General features: G+C 39.6%; 1 protein-coding gene across 2 annotated transcripts in view; it reads left to right on the top strand.

The window, feature by feature from the left end:
- The window catches only part of PTPN12 (protein tyrosine phosphatase non-receptor type 12), a 105,559-nt gene extending 82,336 nt beyond the window's left edge, over window positions 1–23,223 (top strand). The window contains exons 13-18 of one of the 2 annotated variants that reach the window (XM_023192519.3): window positions 7,849–8,819; window positions 14,154–14,231; window positions 17,447–17,514; window positions 18,689–18,719; window positions 21,767–21,874; window positions 22,368–23,223. In XM_023192519.3, coding sequence (XP_023048287.2) covers window positions 7,849–8,819; window positions 14,154–14,231; window positions 17,447–17,514; window positions 18,689–18,719; window positions 21,767–21,874; window positions 22,368–22,429 — 1,318 coding nt within the window. In that variant the 3' untranslated portion in view covers window positions 22,430–23,223. The remainder of the gene's footprint in view (window positions 1–7,848; window positions 8,820–14,153; window positions 14,232–17,446; window positions 17,515–18,688; window positions 18,720–21,766; window positions 21,875–22,367) is intronic. The other variant, XM_023192520.2, reaches the window with a different exon arrangement.
- The last annotated feature ends 1,044 nt before the right edge of the window (window positions 23,224–24,267 follow it).

Genomic DNA, 24,267 nt, shown 5'->3' with positions numbered 1-24,267 from the left:
CATGTTGAAGAAGTGTGAAGATATTTAATAACATTACTAGCAAAGATGAGTTTATTTCTTTAATTTTTCTTGCTTTTCTACCAAGCTCATTTATAATAGTTAAAGTCATATATATTCCTATCTTTCCTTTCCTTCCCTTCTTGTTCAGGGTAGCTGCTAAGTCGGTAACATGGTAGTATGGAAAGAATACAGAGTTAGAAGAAGATAGTTTCAACTCCTTTTTAGCCATTTAGCTCTGGGATCTAGGATTAATTTATTTAATCCTGGGGAGAAGGAGTTAAGTATTGTCCTAAGGATGAATTAAAAAACTATTAGAATATTTTATAATGTCTTTCTTGCACATAGATCTGCCAAAACTTATTGACTTCCCATCAAAATAAAGTCTTTTATACAGGATACACCAATTGTTTCCGTCTTAAAACTTTGGTGAAAGTTGGGTCAAATGGCCAGGGTCATGTCTTAGCACTGAGTTGCTAATTCCAAGAGATCATTCTAATGAAATAATCCCTCTTAACAAAAGAAAAAACCTGCAGTTTCCCTCAGTAACTAAAGGTTTGGTTAGAATCCCTCCACACCACAGGAGCAATTTACTCTCATTTTCACCATGTAGGATTCTAACTGCCTGGGAAGGAAGCTGCTGAGTACAGAAAGAGGAAGTATACTCTGGTATAAAGAGGCTTTTTACATAAATAGGTCCCATTCCAAATTTTAACTTTCGCATTTGCTACTGAATGAACTTCAACGAGCCACTTCTCTGAAAATTCTTTACTTCATTGTAGTGAGAGATAGTACTAGTATTCTCCATTGTTAAGAATTAGTGATAATGTATATAAAGCATGTAGTTAAGTGTCGTGGTAGTTATAGTCTCTGGAATACCTTTGCATACTTCTCCGAGGAACCTCAGGAAGCCTGTATATAGATGAGGTTGGGTCTCAACATTTCAATGTTCAAGATGTTAACTACGTGCTAACAAAACTTTTAGTAGTTCTTTCCTGTTCGATTTCCACTTTGGTATCTACCAAAATTGGTTGGCATTTTAGCCATCTGTGGAAGGTAGCCAGTTTGAAACCTGTAAAATATTAGTTCTCTAACTTCTCTGTTCCACATAGGAGCCCTAGGATCTTAAAAGAAACTACTGGCCCTAAAAGAACATTTTTGCTGCCCTCTTAATTTGGTTTTTGAGATTGAGCCAATGTAGAGGTTTTCAAAGTCTGCACTGATATTTATGATTTGTATGTTCTTCTACCTCTAACTACATGTAGCAGCAGTCTCTTCTTAATTTTACAGGGAAAAAAAAAAGAGTAGAATACTTGAATTTAAAGCATTTTTCCTATACCTGTTCAAAAGTTTGACTTCTGTTACTCTCTAATAAACAAAAAGATAATGAAGAAAAAAGCAAATGAGTATTAAGAAACAATATTCAACTCAAGACAGATTTTTATTAGGTATACATTCCAGAAGTTCTTTGTGTGTGATTTTATATTACATGCATAGGTCACCTTTTTTCTTCTTCATGTAATGGAGTCAAATGCCAGAAGGTCATCGTGTTTGACAAAGAGAAGCTTGTGACTTCTAAATTGGGATGAGTTTTAGAACTATTGTAAATTGTTCCAACATAACTGAAAATAAAATCACAACATCGTAAGATTGATAAGTAAAATAGTGTATTTTGTTTTTCAGTGTGGCTACAGTAAACACATTAATTGTTTAAAGTACACGATGGGGCCAGGCATGGTGGCTCATGCCTGTAATCCCAGCACTTTGGGAGGCCAAGGCAGGGGGATCATGAGGTCAGAAGTTTAAGACCAGGCTGACCAATATGGTGAAACCCTGTCTCTACTAAAAATAGAAAAATTAGCCAGGCGTGGTCGCGTGCGCCTGTAGTCCCAGCTACTTGGGAGGCTGAGGCAGGAGAATTGCTTGAACCCAGGAGGCAAAGGTACCAGTGAGCCAAGTTCGCACCACTGCACTCCAGCCTGGGTGAGAAAGTGAGACTGTGTCTGAAAAATAAAAAAATAAAAATAAAGTACGTGTTGGCTGGGCATAGTGGCTTACGCCTGTAATCCCAACATTTTGGGAGGCTAAGGCGGGCAGATTGCTCAAGTCCCTATTTACGTATATATAAAATATGTGTTTTGTGTATATTTTATTTTTATTTATTTTTTTACTTTTTAAACATTTTTGTTAAAAATAAGACACATACACATTAGCCTAAGCATACACAAAGTCAGGATCATCAATATCACTGCCTTCTACCTTCACATCTTGTCCTGCTGGAAGGTTATCAGGGGCAGAAACACACATGGAGCTGTCATGCCCTATGATAACAATGCCCTCTTCTAGAATACCTCCTGAAGAACCTGCCTGAAGCTGTTTAACAGTTAACTAATTTTTTAACAATTAGAAGGAATACACTCAAAATTAACAACAAAAAGTAAGTATATAGCCAGGCGCGGTGGCTCACGCCTGTAATCCCAGCATTTTGGGAGGCCAAGGCAGGTAGATCACCTGAGGCTGGGAGTTCGAGATCAGCCTGGCCAACATGGTGAAACCCTGTCTCTACTAAAAATACAAAAATTAGCTGAGCCTCTTGGCAGGCACTTGTAGTCTCAGCTACTTGGGAGGCTGAGGCAAGAGAATTGCTTGAAGCCGGGAGGTGGAGGTTGCAGTGAGCCAAGATTGCGCCACTGGACTCCAGCCTGGGTGTGACAGAACAAGACTCCATCTCAAAAAAAAAGTACATAAGCCAGTAACTGTTTTCTTTATTATTATTATCAAGAATTATGTCCTGTACGTAATTGTATGTGCTATACTTTTATATGACTGACAGCACAATAGGTTTGTTTATACCAGCATCACAACAGACATGTGAATAATGCATTTTGCTACAAATTCATGGGAATTTTTCAGCTTCATTATAACTTTGTGGGGTCACCATGGTATGTGTGGCCCATCATTGACTGAAACATCACGTGACTGCACATGTCTTCCAGTAATTTTTTTTTTTTTGAGACGAAGTCTCTCTCTATCGCCCAGGCTGGAGTGCAGTGGCCAGATCTCAGCTCACTGCAAGCTCCGCCTCCCGGGTTCACGCCATTCTCCTGCCTCAGCCTCCTGAGTAGCTGGGACTACAGGCGCCCGCCACCTCGCCTGGCTAGCTTTTTGTATTTTTTTTTAGCAGAGATGGGGTTTCACCGTGTTAGCCAGGATGGTCTCGATCTCCTGACCTCGTGATCCACCCGTCTCGGCCTCCCAAAGTGCTGGAATTATAGGCTTGAGCCACCACGCCCAGCCCCAGTCATTTTTAATATTCCAATTCTTTTTGTTTTGTTTTCAGACAGAGCCTTGCTCTGTTGCCCAGACTAGAGGGCAGTGGTGTGATTATGGCTCACTGCAGCCTCGACCTCAGTTGAACCTCCCACCCTAGACTCCCGACTAGCTGGAACTACAGACACACGCCACCATGCCTGACTAATTTCTGTATTTTTTTTTTTTTTTGGCCTCCAAAAGTGCTGGGATTGCAGGTGTGAGCCACCATGCCCTGCCAGTATTCCAATTCTTCCAGTTCTTAAAACTGAACAGAACTAGGAATGATTGGGCATTTGATAGAAGCCTCTAATATGAAAAACAGAAGAAATGGAGACAATACAGAGTAAAATGAAAAAGATGGGGGAGAAAAGAAACAACAGTCCACTTCTCTCAGTCATTGGGAAATGCTGCAACCATGAAATAAGACCTGTGGGTAATAAGTAAGAAGCTCTTAGAAATTAAGAATATAGTCCAGGCGTGGTGGCTCACGCCTGTAATCCCAGCCCTTTGGGAGGCTGAGGTAGGCAGATCACAAGGTCAGGAATTCGAGACCAGCCTGGCCAATAGGGTGAAACCCCTGTCTCTACTAAAAAAAAAAAAAAAAGAAAGAAAGTTAGGTGGGTGTGGTGGTGTGTGCCTGTAGTCCCAGCTACTCAGGAGGCTGAGGCAGGAGAATTGCTTGTGGAAGTTATAGTGAATCAAGATCATGCCACCACTCTCCAGCCTGGGCAACAGAATGAGACTCTTGTCTCAAAAAAAAAAAAGAAAGAAAGAAATTAAAAATACTATAAATTTAAAAATTAAGCAGAATTTTGGGAAATAGTCAAGGAACTATTTCAAGAAAATGAATAGATAAAGAGAAAGTAGGAGAGAAAAGATAAGGAAATTAGAAAGCAAAACTAGAAGATCTGTCGCTGAACTAATAGTAGTCTAAAAGGAGAGTTGGGAAGAAGAAATTAGCCGCAAAAAAAAATGTATTAGAATTAAAGGGCATAAATTTTTATATAGAGGGTATATACCCAAGTTTCAAATATAATGGATAAAAATAAAATTGTTAAAAAATAAATATTTTAAAGTAAGTATGTATTTTAGAGTAAGATAAAAATAATGCTGAAATTTGGAGTAAGATTTTTTCAATTAAAAACTTGGAAAATACTCGATTAACAAACCCATATATCATATTTGATATCTGTCAAGCTCTGTTCTAATTGTTGTTCAGATGTTAACTCATTTAATTCTCCAAACTACCCTGTGAAAAAGGCACTGTTGAGGATATATGGGGTTTGTTAATCAAGTAAATCTCTAAAATACTGGTCATGAGGCTGGGCATGGTGTTTCACACCTATAATCCCAGCATTTTGGGAGCCCAAGGAGGGTGGATCACTTGAGGTTAGAAGACCAGCCTGGCCAATGTGGCGAAACCCTGTCTCTGCCAAAAATACAAAAATTAGCCGGGCATCATGGCGCATGCCTGTAGTCCCAGCTACTCATGAGGCTGAGGCAGGAGATTCACTTGAACCTGGGAAGCGGAGGTTGCAGTAAGCTGAGATCGCACCACTGCACTTCAGCCTGGGAGACAGAATGAGACTCTGTCTCAATAAAAAATAAGTACATAAAATACTGATTATGGAAAAGTGGTCTCATGTACATGTCGGGAAAATAATACACCTCAATTTATATCAAAACTTTATTTCATCCTTTTAAAACTCATATTTTCTATTTGTATTATGATATGTTCTTAGGATAACCTATTGGTCTTTGTATATGCTTTATAAATTGTAGGAGGTGTCTGCAATTATTTTTTATTTTAGATTACAAAAATTTGATAGCTATTCTTTCAGATTAAGAACCTACTTGGAGGCCAGGTGCAGTGCCTCACACCTGTAATCCCAGCTCTTTGGGAGGACATGGCAGGTGAATTGCTTGAATTTAGGAGTTTGAGATCAGTCTGGGCAACAAGAACATGGCAAAATCACATCTCTACAAAGCATACAAAACTTAGCCAGGTGTGGTAGTGCACACCTGTAGTCGCTGCTACTTGGGAGGCTAAACTGGGAGGATGGCTTGAGCCCTGGAGGCAGAGGTTGTAGTGAGCCAAGATTGTGCAATTGTACTCCAGCCCAGGTGGCAGAGTGGGACTCTGTCTCAAAAAAAAATAAAGAAGAAGAATCTACTTGTAAAACTTTAACAGATATAGGAATATCTTATTAGAATATTGCTGTCGTTGTAGTATGGTTGATATTCTGGAGATATTCATTTATTTTCTCATGTCCTATTCTAGGAATATTGGAATGTGTCTAGAGAATCTGAACTTCACTGATAAAATTATTTATTTAATTTATTTATTTATTTTGAGACAGACTCTCACTCTGTCACCCAGGCTGGAGTGCAGTGGCGTGATCTCAGCTCACTGCAACCTCCACCTCCCGGATTCAAGTGATTTCTCCTGACTCAGCTTCCTGAGTAGCTGGGATTACAGGCGCACGCTACCATGCCTGGCTAATTTTTGTATTTTTAGTAGAGACGGGGTTTCACCATGTTGGTTAGGCTGGTCTCGAACTCCTGACCTTGTGATCCGCCCACGTTGGCCTCCCAAAGTGTTGGGATTACAGGCGTGAGCCACCATGTCCAGGCCACAGAGTCTCGTTTAAGGAAACCTGGTGTACCATGTGATTACTGCCAATTATCTGGTTGGATAATTAAAAGGTTGATCACCTGGGGAAAAAAAAAAAAAAGCAAAAACTCTGAGGTGAGATCCGGTGGCTCACCCCTGTAATCCCAGCACTTTGCGGGAGCCGAGGTAGGCAAATCACTTGAGGCCAGAAGTTCGAGACCAGCCTGGCCAACATGGCAAAACCCCGTCTCTACTAAAAATACAAAAATTAACCAGGTATAGTGGCATGTGCCTGTAGTCACAGCTACTCAAGAGGTTGAAGCACAAGAATTGCTTGAACCCAGGAGGTAGAGGTTCCAAGGAGCCAAGATGGTGCCACTGCACTCCAGCCTGGGTAACAGAACGAGACTCTATCTCAAAAGAAAAACAAAAACTTGAATATATAAGCCCTCAAGAAGTTTGCATCATATAAAGTTCTTAAAAAGCAACAAAGCCTGGGCAACATAGTAAACCCTATCTTTTTTTTTTTTTTTTTTTTTTTTTTTGAGACAGGCTCTCATTCTTTCACCCAGGCTAGAGTGCAGTGGCATGATCACAGCTCACTGCAGCCTTTACCTCCCTAAGCTCAGGTGATCCTCCTACCTCAGCCTTCCTAGTAGCTGGGACTATAAGCACACACTGCCATACCCAGTTAATTTTTTGTATTTGTTGAAGACACACGGTTTTGCCATATTGCCCAGGCTGATTGTGAACTCCAAGTAAGTCACAGTGCCCAGCCTTTCTCTCTCTCTCTCTTTTTTTTTTTTTTTTGAGACAGTCTTGCTCCATCGCCCAGACTGGAGTGCAGTGGCGCGATCTCAATTCCGTGCCATCTCCACGTCCCGGACTCAAGCAATTCTCCTGCCTCAGCCTCCCAAGTAGCTGGGACTACAGGTGTGTGCCACCACACCTGGCAAATTTTTGTATTATTAGTAGAGATGGAGTTTTACCACGTTGCTCAGGCTGGTCTCAAACTCCTGAGCTCAAGCAATCCACGCACCTTGGCCTCCCAAAGTGCTGGGATTACAGGCGTGAGCCACGGTGCCTGGCCCCCATTTCTTTAAGGAAAAAAATAAAGGCAACTAGAGGTTGTAACCCACCCAAACAAAAGAGCATACCCAGAAAGAGGAAGATGGGACCTGGGAAACAGGAGAATCTGAAACCAGAGAGAACATTAGCTCTGTGGTGGCTTAGGGAACCAGTAGTCCACACTGGAGCAGGAGGCCAAAAGTTACTAAGAAGGATGTCTGTGGTATTGATAGTTACTGTGTGTGTTTGTCATTATTGAGAGGAGGTATACCAATCTGCAAGAAAGTTAGAAGAAAAGCTGAGTAACTGATAGTGCATAGAGAGCTAAGGATCAGAAACCCAAGGCAGTCGTTAGGGGAAAACAAGACATTATAGAAGAAAAGGTATGAAATCATGGTGTCATAGATGTGAATAATATCTGCAGTCATATGACTGAGGTAACGAAAAATTACAATGTAACAGTATTGGAAAGATAGAGAAGGACACTTCCACAGTAGGAAGTCAGTAGAAAATGTGTGAAATAGAGATCAAGAAATAACTTTTGAAATAGTCTGAAATACAGAGGTAAATTTTAGAAGCAGCTGTAAAAAAAAAAAAAAATTCAAAGTGGATGCCTCTGGCTAACAGGAGGGCTACGGGGCAGAGACTATGTTTTTCATTAAAAGTCTTGCATTAAAAGTCTTTTTAAATAGTATATGTATTACCTTGATGAACATTAAATTTTCTTAGTCTGAAAAATTACAGTTTTCACAACCAGATTCTAATGGCTCTTAATATACTAGTCTTAGCTACATAATTCTCCTGTATCAACTTGTTTAACAGTCTTAAAATGCCCTTTTTAAATATTTGTTTTTCAGTTGCCTTGTTGAAGGGGATGCTAAAGAAGAAATACTGCAGCCACCGGAACCTCATCCAGTGCCACCCATCTTGACACCTTCGCCCCCTTCAGCTTTTCCAACAGTCACTACTGTGTGGCAGGACAATGATAGATACCACCCAAAGCCAGTGTTACATATGGTTTCATCAGAACAACATTCAGCAGACCTCAACAGAAACTATAGTAAACCAACAGAACTTCCAGGGAAAAATGAATCAACAATTGAACAGATAGATAAAAAATTGGAACGAAATTTAAGTTTCGAGATTAAGAAGGTCCCTCTCCAAGAGGGACCAAAAAGTTTTGATGGGAACACACTTTTAAATAGGGGACATGCAATTAAAATTAAATCTGCTTCACCTTGTACAACTGATAAAATCTCTAAGCCACAGGAATTAAGTTCAGATCTAAATGTCAGTGATACTTCTCAGAATTCTTGTGTGGACTGCAGTGTAACACAATCAAACAAAGTTTCAGTTACTCCATCAGAAGAATCCCAGAATTCAGACACACCTCCAAGGCCAGACCGCTTGCCTCTTGATGAGAAAGGACATGTAACGTGGTCATTTCAAGGACCTGAAAATGCCATACCCATACCTGATTTATCTAAAGGCAATTCCTCAGATATCCACTGTCAAACTATGAAAACTGTGAGTTTAACACCGAGTCCTTCAACACAAGTTGAAACCCCTGATGTTGTAGATCATGATAACACTTCACCACTCTTCAGAACACCCCTCAGTTTTACTAATCCACTTCACTCTGATGACTCGGACTCAGATGAAAGAAACTCTGATGGTGCTGTGACCCAGAATAAAACCAATATTTCAACAGCAAGTGCCACAGTTTCTGCTGCCACTAGTAATGAAAGCATTTCTACTAGGAAAGTATTGCCAATGTCCATTGCTAGACATAATATAGCAGGAACAATACATTCAGGTGCTGAAAAAGGTAATAATATAGTGTCAAATACTTAAATGTCTACTATGTGCCAGTCACTGTTTTAAGCACTTTAACTTTATTGATTTATTATGTTTTATTCCATACTATACCATAGAACCTATAGCAAAATCTCTCTTAGATACTAATTTTTTAAAATAAGCTTTTAATTTATTGTTAACAATTTGATCACATTATATTACTGGGTGTTTCTAAAATATTTTAGTAGTTATAACTGGATAATTTATTTTATTTTTCTTCTCTATTATAGATCTTACTGTTTTTGTATTGGTCAAAAATTTATCTGACTGAATAATTAGAAATAATTTAGGGAAGAATCACTTAAAATAACAGTGGCAAAAATACTGTAGAATGTCTTGGTTGGCCATATAATGTCACCCATGTTTCTCCTAAATATCTAGTAATCTTTTTACTGTTCCTTTAACTACAGATTACCTTTTTTTGTTTGTTTGTTTTTACTATCTTCACAAATGCTTCCAAATAGGGCTGTTTCCAACCCTGAGTTTAACCCAGGAACAATACTGCAAACTGCTCAATAGAATATGGGCAGTTTAATTCATTCAGTAGTGAGTGGGCTATGTGCATACCTAGTCATCAAAGCTATTATTTAAAGAATTACTTTTTTTTTAGCACTCTTAGCATTTCAAGATAATGCATGCACTCAATTCCCAAAGTGTATTATTGCTTCTTGAAAGTCCTCTTTGATCTGCTAAAAGTAATGATGGCTTCCATCTGAAACAGACCCTAAAGTTGAGAGTAAACATATAAATTTTAAAGCTATTTATTGATATATTATCAGTGGTCACTTACCTATCAGTGAACTTTGGTAGTGACACATACAGACTGCTATTTATAATGTGCAGGCAAAATAAGTACTGTGACCTTGAAATATATATATGTATATACATATATATATATATATTGAGACAGTCTTGCACTGTTGCTCAGGCTAGAGTGCAGTGGTGCGATCTCGGCTCACTGCAACCTCCACTTCCCCGGTTCAAGCGATTCTCCTGGTTCAAGCGATTCTCCTGCCTCAGCCTCCCAAGTAGCTGAGATTACATGTGCCTGCTACCATGCCCAGCAAATTTTTGTATTTTTTTGTAGAGTCAGGATTTCAAAATATTGGTCAGGATGGTCTCGATATCTTGACCTCATGATCCGCCCACATCAGCCTCCCAAAGTGCTGGAATTACAGGCATGAGTTACTGGCACCCTGCCTTGTTTTTATTTTTTTGAGACAGAGTCTCACTGTCACCCAGGCTGGAGTGCAGTGCGGTGATCTTGGCTCACTGCATAAAACCTCCGCCTCCTGGGCTCAAGCGATCTACCACCTCAACCTCTTCAGTAACTGGGATTACAGGTGTGCAGCAACACACACAGCTAATTTTTGTGTTTTTAGTAGAGACGGGGTTTCGTTATGTTTGCCAGGCTGATCTCAAACTCCTGGCCTCAAGTGATCTGCCCACCTAGGCCTCCCAAAGTGCTGGGATTTACAGACGTGAGCTACCACCCCTGGCCTTGAAAGATTATTTTCTATTTCTAACCCATTATACGCCACCCATACTGTAGTGCTTTTGTTTTCTCTGACTCACATATACTGTATTTTTTAACTTGAGAGTGTATTTGGTAGAATAGATGACAGTCTTTTTGAGATGGAGTTTTGCTCTTATTGCCCAGACTGAAGTGCAATGGCGCCATCTTGGCTCACTGCAACCTCTGTCTCCCAAGTTCAAGCGATTCTCCTGCCCCAGCCTCCCGAGTATCTGGGATTACAGGCATGTGCCACCACGCCCGGCTAATTTTTTGTATTTTTAGTAGAGACGGGGTTTCACCATGTTAGCCAGGATGGTCTCGATCTCCTGACCTCATAAAATCCACCCGCCTTAGCCTCCCAAATTGCTAGGATTACAGGCATGAGCCACCGTGCCTAGCCAGGTAACAGTCTTAAACTAGTTGCTTAAATTACAGATTTCTCTTTTCTTGATTCATCTTTGTTTTATTTGAAGGATCTTTAGAAGATCATAATTAGCATAATAGATATTACTTTACCAGTTTACCATAATTTTAAATTGCTAATGTCTTTTGTTCCTCAACTTCAGAATTTGAAATATAACTGCTTAGCTATAACTATATAAGAAAATACATAGATAAGAAATTTTCATTTTGGGCTTTTTTAGTATATCAAGCATGTGGTATATTGTACTTAGGAAGTTTTATTTTTGTTGTTTAAAAAAAAAAATTACTGGAAATAGAATTTGGTGAGGGCCAGAAAGATGCATGATATGATACGCTCATTAAAAGTTACTACTACAGGCCAGGCGCGGTGGCTCAAGCCTGTAATCCCAGCACTTTGGGAGGCCGAGACGGGCGGATCACGAGGTTAGGAGATCGAGACCATCCTGGCTAACACGGTGAAACCTCGTCTCTACTAAAAATACAAAAAAACTAGCCGGGCGAGGTGGCGGGCGCCTATAGTCCCAGCTACTCGGGAGGCTGAGGCAGGAGAATGGTGTAAACCTGGGAGGCAGAGCTTGCAGTGAGCTGAGACCCGGCCACTGCACTCCAGTGTGGGCGACAGAGCGAGACTCCGCCTCAAAAAAAAAAAAAAAAAAGAGTTACTACTACGTGACAAGTCTGTTGGTGGCTCATGCCTGTAAATCCCAGCACTTTGGGAGGCTGAGGCGGGAAATTCATCTGAGCCCAGGTGTTCATAACCAGTCTGGGTGACATAGTGACACCCAATCTCTACAAAAGATAAAAAACTAGCTGGGCGTGGTGGTGCACACTTGTGGTCCCAGCTACTCTGGAGGCTGAGGTAGGAATATCACTTGAGCCTAGGAGCTCAAGGCTGCAGTGAGCCATAATTGTATCACTGTACTCTGCTTGGGCAACAGAGGGAGACCCTGTCTCAAAAAAAAAAAAAGAAAAGAGTAGGATATAGCTAAAAGCAGCCTACTATGTGCCAGCTCATTTCTGTTTGTTTGGTTTTGTATTTCAAAGCAAAAATCACTATAAATATGATTTCTGGTTTCTTTTTACTCAACCTTAACTGTTATTGGTTTGATATTAACTGAAGATTCTCCTGTGTGTAAATGTTCTTTGTTGCAGCGTAACTACAAGTAGTCTTACTTTTAATGTGTTGCCAAATTTTTACCATATAGATTATTTACTTTATAAGATTGTTTATTTACCTTATAGATTATTATTTCCTTTGTAGATCATTATCTTATAGAACCATTGGCACCAGAATTAGAGTTTTGGGGGGATTTTTTGGTCCTAGAACTTGTTAGTGAATTACAGTCATACATTTCTTAATGGCAGGGATATGTTCTAAGAAAAATATGTCATTAGGCAATTTTGCCATTGTGTGAATGTCATAGAATGTATTTACACAAACCTAAATGGTATGGTATACTACGCATCTGGGCCATACAGCGTAGCCTCTTGCTCCTAGGCTATAAACGTGTATAACATATTACTGTACTGAACAGTTGTAACACAATGGTAAGTATTTGTGTATCTAAACATAGAAAAGGTACAGTAAAAATGTGGTATCGTAATCTTACAGGACCACTGTTGTTTACACCGTCTTGTTGATGAAAACGTCATTATGTAGTGCATGACTGTAATGGAATAATTTTGTATTGATACCTAAAAAATACTTCTGCATAAGTTACTGCCTGACAAAAATTCCTGGCTATCAATTCCAATTTCAGTCATGACTTAGGCCTCCTGAAAGATTTCTCAGATTCAACTACAGAAGGCCCCATACAGTGTATGATTTGCAAAAGCCTATGTAAAATATGCAGTATCTGGTTAGATAACCTCTAAAACAAAAGTTTTTAACAGGAAAGGCAATCCAGAGTTCCAGGGAGAAACATGCATTTGCAAAGCAAGGGCCACACTTAGAAAATATAAGTTTTTAAGGGTGAGAACTGTCATGAGAGAAAAACACAGAGTTTCTGAAAGATAACTGATAGAAAAAGGGCTGAACTGCCCTTTTTGTTTTGTTCATTTAATTTATGAAATGGTACCAGAATGCCAAGATTATGTGTCCCTTCCTTCCGACAGCCATCTCTTCACTGTGCGCTATTAGTAACAAGAGGGCGAGGAGACATATGGTGATAACTCAAACTACCACTACTGGATAAGGTAGATAGTTCTTTAGTGGCAAGAGAGAGTTCTGGTACTCTTTGTAGATGTATCAAGTATTGGACTGGAACTCTTCTTTCAGCAGGACCCAGAGGCTGTATTTTCTTGTGTCTCCAGCTAAATAAATGTAGGAGGGGCAAAAGCAATCATACTCACCTCATGTGTGTTGAAAATTGAAAAGACTTATGCATAGCCCATGAGGTGTGGTAAAATAGTAGAGTATCATGGCAAAACTGTGTTCATTTAAGAATGATGGGCAAGGCTCAAGACAAAATAGGACCATCACATTTCTTTTTCTTTATCCCACCCTCCCCAACCTGAGAGTTCACACACAGAATTGTATCCTCATATTTTCTTTCTGTGCTTCCAGTGAAAACTCAAAGATCAAATGCACTCATTTACCTTAAGCCATAGTAAAGCCAACCGATGAGGCTTACTTAATGCACTATTTTTCCCAAGAGCTAATTTTGTTTCTACTAGTGAAAAACCTGTATATAGCTTCAGTCAGCATTCTCAATGTGCCTCTGTACACAAAATCTTCAGCAATAAATAAATGAAGATTTTTTATAAAACTTTAATAGCTATATCTTTACCTGTTTTGGAAAAATAACTACTATTTCCAATGTTATTTCAGCTATTGCTGTTTAAAACATGACTGAGGTACACAGTTAAGTTTAAAATGAGTCTGACTTTAAAAGTGAATAGGACACATGTTACATAATATGGAAAAAATCATGAAAGGTGTTAAGCCGTTGAATCCTGTTTGGTAAACACTGGCTTAGGCGTTTCATAACGCAAATGACCAAAGCTTTCCTTTTTGGACACAAAGCATCAGTAAGATCAGTAGAGAAGTCACTTGCCAGCTGACTTCTCTACTGAAGATTCCCTTCAGGCTTGGAGAACTGAATGATGTCTGTAGAGTGGCAGGAAAGTCATGGGAGAGAGTCATTTTCTGTATGCAGTATCTTTGCTCAGTAAGCATCATAATTCTTCCTGATAATGAGTTGAGTGGAAATGGTTTCTTGCATTTTTTTTTTTTTTTGCATTTTTAAAAACTGATCTAGATACTTGTGACAGGAAATTTTAGAATGTCAAGAAAGCTCTCTGATTTTGTTTAGCTGACATGTTAATTTTTAATAATTTGCCTAAATTTTTATGTGTTTAATTTAGATGTTGATGTAAGTGAAGATTCACCTCCTCCCCTACCTGAAAGAACTCCTGAATCTTTTGTGTTAGCAAGTGAACATAGTGAGTGTCTCTTTTGCTTTTACATTTACTTCATATTCTACTAATAAGCTCTGAAAAACATGCCTGATTTTAATCTATGAGCTATTGTGCTGCATAATTAAGTTCAAAAACAAGTAAATTGATATTGACATGCTTTTAATTCTTTGAGAAATTCTTTTAAATGATTTTTTTACTTGTTAAGATTGATAGAAATTACTGCATTTATGTTAGATATCAGAATTCACTTAACTATAATTATAGGCTGGGCGCGGTGGTTCAAGCCTGTAATCCTGGCACTTTGGGAGGCCTAGGTGGGTGGATCACCTGAAGTCAGGAGTTCGAGACCAGCCTAGCCAACATGGTGAAACCCATCTCTACTAAAACTATAAAAATTAGCTGGACATGGTGGCCGACGCCTCTAATCTCAGCTACTTGAGAGACTGAGGCTGGAGAGAATGACTTGAACCCAGTAGACAGAGATTGCAGTGAGCCAAGATTGCGCCATTGTATTCCAGCCTGGGCGGAAAGCAAGACTCCGTCTCAAAAATTAAATAAGTAAATAAATACAATTATAAAGCCAGATGCAGTGACACATACCTGTAATCTCAGCACTTTGGGAGGCTGAGATGCACGATCACCTGAGATCAGGAGTTCGAGACGAGCCTGACTAACATGGAAAAACCCCGTCTCTACTAAAAATACAAAATTAGCCAGGTGTGGTGGCACATGCCTGTAATCCCAGGTACTTGGGAGGCTGAGGCAGGAGTATCACTTGAACCTGGGAGGCAGATATTACAGTGAACTGAGATCGTGCCATTGCACTCCAGCCTGGGCAACAAAAGTGAAACTCCATCTCAAAAAAATAAACAAATGCAATTGTAAGTGTATTTGCAGTCTGGTATATTTTCATTCATTAAAAGTAACACTTATTGGCTCATGCCTATAATCCTGCCACTTTGGGAGACTGAGGTGGGCGGATCACGAGGTCAGGAAATCAAGACCATCCTGGCTAACACAGTGAAACTCTGTCTCTACTAGAAATACATAAAATTAGCTGTGTATGGTGGCACGCACTTGTAGTTCTAGGTAGTCGGGAGGCTGAGGCAGGAGAATCGCTTGAACCCCAGAGGCAGAGGTTGCAGTGAGCCAAGATCATGGCATTGCACCCAGCCTGGGCAACAGCAAGACTCTGTCTCAAAAAAAAAAAAGTAGCACGCATTTATGAAGACATTAATTGCTTTCCTTAGGTTTAGGTCAGTAAACATTTCTGTTGGGTGGGCATCACTGGATTGGTGTTAACTGAAAGACACTTAAGACCCCTGGAGAAGACTGGGCACATTGGCTCACACCTGTAATCGCAGCACTTTGGGAGTTCAAGGTGTGAGGATTGCTTGAGCCTAAGAGTTTGAGACCAGCCTGGGCAGCATAGTGATACCTCCTCTCTACTAAAAATGAAAAAAGTATCCAGTTGTGGTGGTGGGCACCTGTAATTCCAGCTGCTTGGGAGGCTGAGGCAGGAGAACTGCTTGAACCCAGGAGGCAGAGGTTGCAGTGAGCTGAGACCAGTGAGCTGAGACCATGCCATTGCATTCCAGCCTGGGCAATAAGAGCAAAAGACTCCGTCTCAAAAAATAAATAAATAAAAGATTAGCCAGGCGTGGTGACATGTGCCTGTGGTCCTCGCTACTCAGGAGACTGAAGAAGGATTACTTGATCCCTGGAATTGGAGGCTGCAGTAAGCCATGATCGTGCCACTGTACTCCAGTTGGGTAACAGAGTGAGACCCCGTCAGGGGAAGGAAAAAAAAAAAGACCACTGGAGTATCAGAACTGGGAGAAAGTGATGATACCTTAAAACATTGATAATGTACTTCTCCCTATTAATCCTCTAAAAAAGAGTGCAGAAACAGCTTGATTATATTTAACAGTGTCTCATGCTCAGTGGAGGTGCTCACTAGTCTAAGTACATTTTACCAATATATTAATTTTGACTGATTTTTGTTTTGTTTCATTTCGTTTTATTTATTTATTTTTTATTTTTTAGACAGAGTCTCTGTCGTCCAGGCTGGAGTGCAGTGGCGCAGTCTCGGCTCACTGCAAGCTCCGCCTCCCAGGTTTGCGCCATTCTCCTGCCTCAGCCTCCTGAGTAGCTGGGACTACAGGTGCCCGCCACCACACCCGGCTAATTTTTTTGTATTTTTTTTAGTAGAGACAGGGTTTCACTGTGTTAGCCAGGATGGCCTCAATCTCCTGACCTCGTGATCCGCCTGTTTCAGCCTCCCAAAGTGCTGGGATTACAAGCGTGAGCCACCATGCCTGGCCTCGTTTTGTTTTATTTTGAGATGGAGTTCCACTCTGTCACTGAGGCTGGAGTGCAATGGCACGATCTGGGCTCAGGCTGTTCTCCTGCCTCAGACTCCTGAGCGGCTGTGATTAGAGGCATGTACCATCACTCCCAACTAAGGTTTTTTTTATTTTTTAGTAGAGATAGGGTCTCACCATGTTGGCCAGGCTGGTCTCGATCTCCTGACCTCAAGTGATCTGCCTGCCTCGGCCTCCCAAAGTGAATTTTGACTGATTTTAAGATAAATGTTGAAGAACTGGGCACAGTGGCTTATGCCTGTGATCCCAGCACTGTAGGAAGTCAAAGCAGGTGGATCTCTGTTCCATGTTGCCCTAGGAGTTTGAGACCAGCCTGGGCAACATGGCAAAACCCTGTCTGTATAAAATCAAAAATTAGCCAGGCAAGGTGATATGCACCTATAGTCCCAGCTACTCAAGAGGCTGAGATGGGAAGATTGCCTGGGAGGTTGAGGCTGCACTGAGCCGAGATCGCACCTGGTCAACAGAGTGAGACCCTGTCTCAACAACAACTAAAAAGAATGTTGAAAACAATGAAGCGGTATACTTCACTTGTCTAAGTCTGTCACATTATCTATAGATTAAGCAGTATACTTCACTTGTCACATTATCTACAGACTATAATAAACTCTGATGACTGAATTCATTTACTTAGGTTTTGAAGGAAGGAAACATAAAAGAATGTTCTCGAATTAATAGAAACTACAACTTTTTTTTTTTTTAGAAACTTCAGAAATATGCTTACCCAGAAACTACAAGATTTTTGTGGAAGTGATAGTTTCTAAAATCTTTAGGATCTGTTTTTTGTTTTACTTTAATGCAAAGAAATATCAAAAATTCAAGGTGTTAATAACGATAAGATTTCATTTTTCTCAGATACACCTATAAGATCGGAATGGAGTGAACTTCAAAGTCAGGAACGATCTGAACAAAAAAAGTCTGAAGTGAGTCCTTTTGGAATTGGAATGGTTATAGCTTAACATTTTTACTCTTTTGTTAACTAATCTTGCACTTGTTGAATAGCTGTCGTCTTAAGATCGTTAAATATAGTTTGTAATTTTTAATCAGCATTTCTTATGCTAAGATTTCAGATGAAAAGCACATATAAAAGGTAGGATCTGAAATTTTTTAAAAGGGTAACCTGATCTACATACAACTATCACTTTAAAGTGTTATTTTCTCAAGCTGTTTTTGAAATAAGTAAATTATGTCATGTTTCAAGTAATTTTGAAGGTATGAATGAAATAGGAGTTACTATTTTCAGGGTTCTAATTATTTCTTACATTTCTAGATGCTTTCCATTATAACACTAGGCACATAGTCACTTCTTTTGTTTTTTTCTGGCTACCTGGCATTTCTTTGACATTCGAGAAATGTTTTGGCAATTAAATATTTTGAGGGCGTGCCATGATGGCTCACTCCTGTAATCACAGCACCTTGGGAGGCCAAGCAGAAGGATCACTTGAGCCCAGGAGTTCAAGACCATCCTGGGCAACATTTGGAGACTTTATCTCTACAAAAATTTTAAAAATTAGCCAGGTGTGGTGGCACGTGTCTGTGGTCCCAGCGTTTTGGGAGGCTGAGATGGGAGGATTGCTTGGGCCCCAGAGGTCAAGACTGCAGTGAGCCATGATCGCTCCACTGCACTGCAGCCTGAGTGACAGAGTGAAACCCTGTCTCAACAACAACAAATTTGTCCATAGGAGATAGCATTTTTTATTAACATTAATACTTTTTTATATTTTCTCCCATACTTGAATATCTCTGGAATTGAGCTACATCTTATATTTGATTCTAAAACATGATGTATTTTAATTGACACATAAAATACAATAATGATATAATCAGTAATAGTGACTGGCAAAACACAGCTGTGTGTTCCTTCATGCAATAGCCCATGCTTTTCAGTGCTCATCCAGAAACATTTACTCCAAGTAGAAACAGTGTAACATTTAAAAATTTTAAGCCTAATTAAAAGCACAATTGTTTGCTTTTCCTCTGATGCTGAAAATGATAGGCCTTGATTTCTTGGGATATATATCCATAACAGACCCAGCTTTCTATTATTTGTATATAAAATGAATGTATCGTAATAGATATTAAATGTCTTCCTCCTAGGGCTTGATAACCTCTGAAAATGAGAAATGTGGTAAGTCGTTAGATTTTTTTTTTTTTTTTCCTTTTTACTATAGATTTTATAGATTAATTTCTACAAAATATCGTGCTTCATTGTTCATGCTATTTAGTTATTTCTGTATGTGAAAATGTCTAGGACAACTCTTCTAGAAGCTTAATATTGTACTATAATTCTTCCAAATTAATTATTACCACCAGATAGTAGTATTGATCTGGAAAATCATGGGTGCATTTACTATCAATAGTTACAGGCTAATGGGAAAGAGATTTTTAAAAATACTTTTCTGTTTTTTATTTTCTGTTTTTAAAAACACCTAGAAGTTAAATCCCAGCTTACATAAATGCCCCAAATCTACCCACATGATGGAATTGGCTTTGTAGAAACCTATTGTTTTAGAAATCTTCCTTTTAGTACTTTTTCGTTTATTTGCGAAGACCAATAAAATTATATAGCTCAAACCAGTGTTGCAATGCCTAGTTTGAATTTTTTTCTACCATATTCCTATTACTGTCATATCGTACTAAAATAGATAAAGTTATTATTAAAGTCAGTGACCATGTAAGTAACTCATCAAACATCCTAGCCTGTATAATGTCTTCAGTTCACCTGTTGCCTTTGCCCCTACCCTCCATTTCGCTTCAGCTCTTCTCTCAAGATTATATTCTGGATCTTGGCCTAATGGGTCTGTTCCATCTTATAAATGATATTACTTTCTATACCTTTTTATAAAGAAAATAGCAGGGCTGAACACAGTGGCTCACACCTGTAATCCTGGCACTTTGGGGAGGCCAGGGCAGGTGGATCACTTGAGATTAGGAGTTCGAGACCAGCCCGGCCAACATGAGTGAAACCCTATTTCTACTAAAAATACAAAAATTAGCCGGGCATGGTGGTGTGCACCTGTAATCCCAGCTGCTCCGGAGGCTGAGGCAGGAGAATCGCTTGAACCTGGGAGACGGAGGCTACAGTAAGCCAAGATTGTACCACTGCACTCCAGCCTAAGTGGCAGAGTGAAACTCCACCTCAAAAAGAAAATAGTGGAAGCTTTAGAGCCAGGCCAGCCTGGACTGGAATCCGTCTAACTCTTACGTGACCTTTACTTCACAGAGAAAATGGAGGCTGTTTAGTCTAGGATCATCATTTCCTCCTGGAACATTGCTCTGAATATCTCACCACCACTAGTCTCATATAAATGCCTCTCCTCTTTGTCTCCATTGCACGTTATGCATAATTTTATTTAAAAGCTTATCACACTGCTATAATAATTAATATATCTCTCTGTGTCTCCTACTAGACCAGGGTTTGGCATTGCACGGCCTATAGCCCTAATGTTTATTATGCCCTTGAGCTAAACAAATGGCTTTTATGTTTTTAAAGAGTTGTTTAAAAAGAAGAACAATGAAACTAACAAAACCAAAGAAGAATATGTGACAGTGATCTTACGTGACTTGCAAGACCTAAACTACTTATCTTCTAGTTTATTGTTCTCTAGCTTTATTTTCTTTAAGAAGTTTGTGGGGCCTGGTGTGGTGGCTCATGCCTGTAATCCCAACACTTTGGGAGGCCGAGGCAGGCAGTCACAAGATCAGGAGTTCGAGACCAGCCTAGCCAACATGACAAAACCGCATCTCTACTAAAAATACAAAAATGTGGCGAGCACCTGTAATCCCAGCTGCTCGGGAGGCTGAGGCAGGAAAATCACTTGAACCAGGAGGTGGAGGTTGCACTGAGCCGAGGTCGTGCCATTGCACTCTAGCCTGGGTGACAAGAGCAAAACTCCATCTCAAAAAAAAAAAAAAAAAAAAAAAAGGTCTGTGGGCTCCTTTCCAGACTGTAAGCATCTTGAGGATGGGGATTGTCTGTTATTTTACTTGTATTCCAAGTTTCCAGAAAGGTTCCTCATGGAGGTATGGGGTATGTTCAAGATTGTGAAAGAAGGAATGAATTATAGTAGTTAATTTCTTTTGTTACTAATGTTGAACATTGGTAATTAAAGAGTAAACTACAATCTAAACAACATAAAACTTTCAAAGTAGTTATTAGATCTGGCGTGGTGGCTCACACCTATAATCCCAGCACTTTGGGAGGCCAAGGCGGGCAATCACCTGAGGTCAGGAGTTTGAAACCAGCCTTGAGCAACATGGTTATACCCCATCTCTACTAAAAATAAAAAAGTAGCTGGGCATCATGGCATCCGCCTATAATCTCAGCTCCTAGGGAGACTGAGGCAGGAGAATCCCTTGAACCCAGGAGGTGGAGGTTGCAATGAGCTGAGATTGCGCCATTGCACTCCAACCTGGGCAACAAGAGGGAAACTCTGTCTAAAAAAAAAGTTGTGTTGTTATTTCAGGGTGGAAATATTTCATTAATTAACCTTTACTTTGTTGATTTCTTTTTTTTTCTTTTCTTGAGATGGAGTCTCGCTCTGTCGCCTCGGCTGGAATGCAGTGGCGCGATCTTGGCTCACTGCAAGCTCTGCCTCCCGGGTTCACGCCATTCTCCTGCCTCAACCTCCCGAGTAGCTGGGACTACAGTCGCCCACCACCACACTCAGCTAATTTTTTTGTATTTTTTTAGTAGGGATGGGGTTTCACCGTGTTAGTCAGGATGGTCTCAATCTCCTGACCTCGTGATCCACCCGCCTCGACCTCCCAAAGTGCTGGGATTACAGGTGTGAGTCACCGCTCCTGGACTGACCTTGTTGATTTCTATACAAAGGCATTTCAGTTGCAATTATTCCCTTAGAACATAGGCATATAGTATAGCTACCTTAAGGGAATGTAGTATGTCAAGACCTAGATTTGTGAAATAAGAATAATGAGAATCCTCATGTTGCAGAAGTACTCACTGCAGATTTCTGTGTGACTACAATAATACCTGACATGATTTTCTGTGCTCACTACACTTGTATTTATATTGATCTTGACCTGTAAAATTATGGTGCCCAGGAGAGAAAATTTTCTCTTTTCATGCTTGCCAACATTTAAAAAATTAAAGAGTTGTATATATATGATGCTGCAAAGCATGGTGATTAACAAAGGTTTTGTGTTGCTATTTAGATCATCCAGCGGGAGGTATTCACTATGAGATGTGTATAGAATGTCCACCTACTTTCAGTGACAAGAGAGAACAAACATCAGAAAGTCCAACAGAAGCCACAGATATTGGTAATTTGTTTAATAAATAATTTTTAGTAAGTAAGTAACACTGGCAAGAATGAGAAAAGCTCATTTGCCATTGTGAAGTGACACTTGCCAAGAATAAAATATATGATTTTCCAAAGTTGCTTGGACTAGTCATGAAATAAATGAAACACTTAATTCTATTTGACATTGAGATTAAAAACTAAAATAGAAAACTGCAGTATATTAAAAAAATCTTTTGTGTTGGACAGACTAAATTATCTTGGATGTTTTCCTTACATTGTGATAAAATTGGTTTTATTTTCAGCATAAGATTTTTAAAAGAAGCAATCATTTTCAGTCACCCCAGATAAATTTACAGTTGTTTTGCATTTACAGAGTTTTGTTTGGCTTAAATTCTAAATTCCCTTGTGGAAATTTCTTTGTTCCAGAAAATGAGAATGTCTGTGGACATGGTTTTTAGTAGTTTAAAAGTATTTCTGAACACTGACTAGTTATTATGGTGTTTTCACTGTAGGTTTTGGTAATCGATGTGGAAAACCCAAAGGACCAAGAGATCCACCTTCAGAATGGACATGATTCAGGGAGCTAAAAGACACTTTTAAGTTATACTGGAAAATTCAGGTGCCACTGAAAGCCAGATTTATAGTATTCCATCTTTAATATGTGGGACTAATAGCAGTGTAGATTGTTACCTTAATATTTTTTGCTGGGACCATCTACCTGCCTTATACTACACTTAGGAAAAAGTATTACATACGGTTTATTTTGAAACTTCACAAGTATTATTGCCTTAATATCTCTTAACCCTGTTACACGCTGCTTGTAGACATGTTAATATAGTAATACTTTTATGATATATTGAGTTTAAGGACTACTCTTTTTCTGTTTTATCATGTATGCATTATTTTGTATATGTACAGGGCAAGTAGGTATATAATTTGATAAAGTTGCAATCGAAATATTATTAACAGAAGATGTAAGAAATTTCTGCATGGTCTAAATCTTTGTGTACTTTATTTGTAAATTATTTGCCCTGGAGTTTTAGAAAATAGTTTCTGAATTTTAAACTTGCTGGATTCATGCAGCCAGCTTTGCAGGTTATCAGAGATCAAAGATTGTAATAATAATACATTTTGTAAATTGTAAGCAAAGTTATTTTTATATTATATACGGTCTAATTGTTCATCCTAATTGTTCTTGTTTTCATCTAGTCAGAGATTCAGTAAGTGCCTTGGAACAATATTGAATTCTCTTAGCTTGTGTGTGTTTCTTTAATATTTGAACTCAACTGGGATTAGAAGACTATCAAAATACATGTATGTTTCAGGATATTTGACCTGCCATTAAAAAAACAAACAATTTTACAGTGCCTACTTGTTACCTTGGCTTTTCATTTCTCATTCCTAGGAAATTGGACTTAACTATCAGCCTTCTTGCTGGCTCAGTCTTGGTATGAAATGAATGTGAATGGGGCTTAATCTCTTTTTTTTTTTTTCTTTTTTTAGACAGAGTATCACTCTGTCACCCAGGCTGGAGTACAGTGGTACCATCTCGGCTCACTGCAACCTCCACTTCCCGGGTTCAAGTGATTCTCCTGACTCAGCCTCCCAAGTAGCTGGGATTACAGGCACCCGCTACCACACCCAGCTAATTTTTGTATTTTCAGTAGAGATGGTTTCACTGTGTTGGCCAGGGTGGTCTCAAACTCCTGAACTCAGATGATCCGCCCAGCTTGGCCTCCCAAAGTGCTGGGATTACAGGCATGAGTCACCATGCAGGCCTAATCTCTTAATTAGGGAATAGCAAGTACCTTCTGCAAAAAACATGGCTGTGCCATTTCTAAATACTTACTGCCCCTAGGCATTCCTCATCCTTATCATTACTAGCCTACCAAAGTCCTAGTAGAAAGCCCAACAGAGGGGGCCAGATGGGGTGGCTCACGCCTGTTATTCCATCTCTTTGGGAGGCCAAGGCGGGGCAGATCACTTGAGGTCAGGAGTTCAAGACCAGCTTGGCCAACATGGTGAAACCCCATCTCTACTAAAATTACAAAAAAAGTAGCTGGGTGTGGTGGCACATACCTGGAATCTCAGCTACTAAAGAGGCTGAGGCAGGAGAATTGCTTGAACCTAGGAGATGGAGGTTGCAGTGAGCCGAGATTGCACCACGGCACTCTGGGCAACAGAGCAAGACTACATCTCAAAAAAAAAAAAAGAAAAAGAAAAAGAAAAGCAAACCAAGGGAATGTTGGGAATGAGAACTGGTTTCTTACCCCATGACTAGAACACAGATTCCATTCCTCAGTACTAAGTCTGAATTTTGACAACTGTAGATTGGAGTTGTTGGATGTCTGTATTTTCCCTCTGCATATAAAAGAATGAAGAAATTATGAAACTAAAGTAATGGAAAACCTT

This window comes from Piliocolobus tephrosceles, chromosome 8 (genome assembly GCF_002776525.5).
Source record: "Piliocolobus tephrosceles isolate RC106 chromosome 8, ASM277652v3, whole genome shotgun sequence".
In the NCBI taxonomy this organism is placed as follows: Eukaryota; Metazoa; Chordata; class Mammalia; order Primates; family Cercopithecidae; genus Piliocolobus; species Piliocolobus tephrosceles.
The sequence above is the reverse complement of the archived record's forward strand: the minus strand, read 5'-3'. Positions and strand labels throughout refer to the sequence as shown.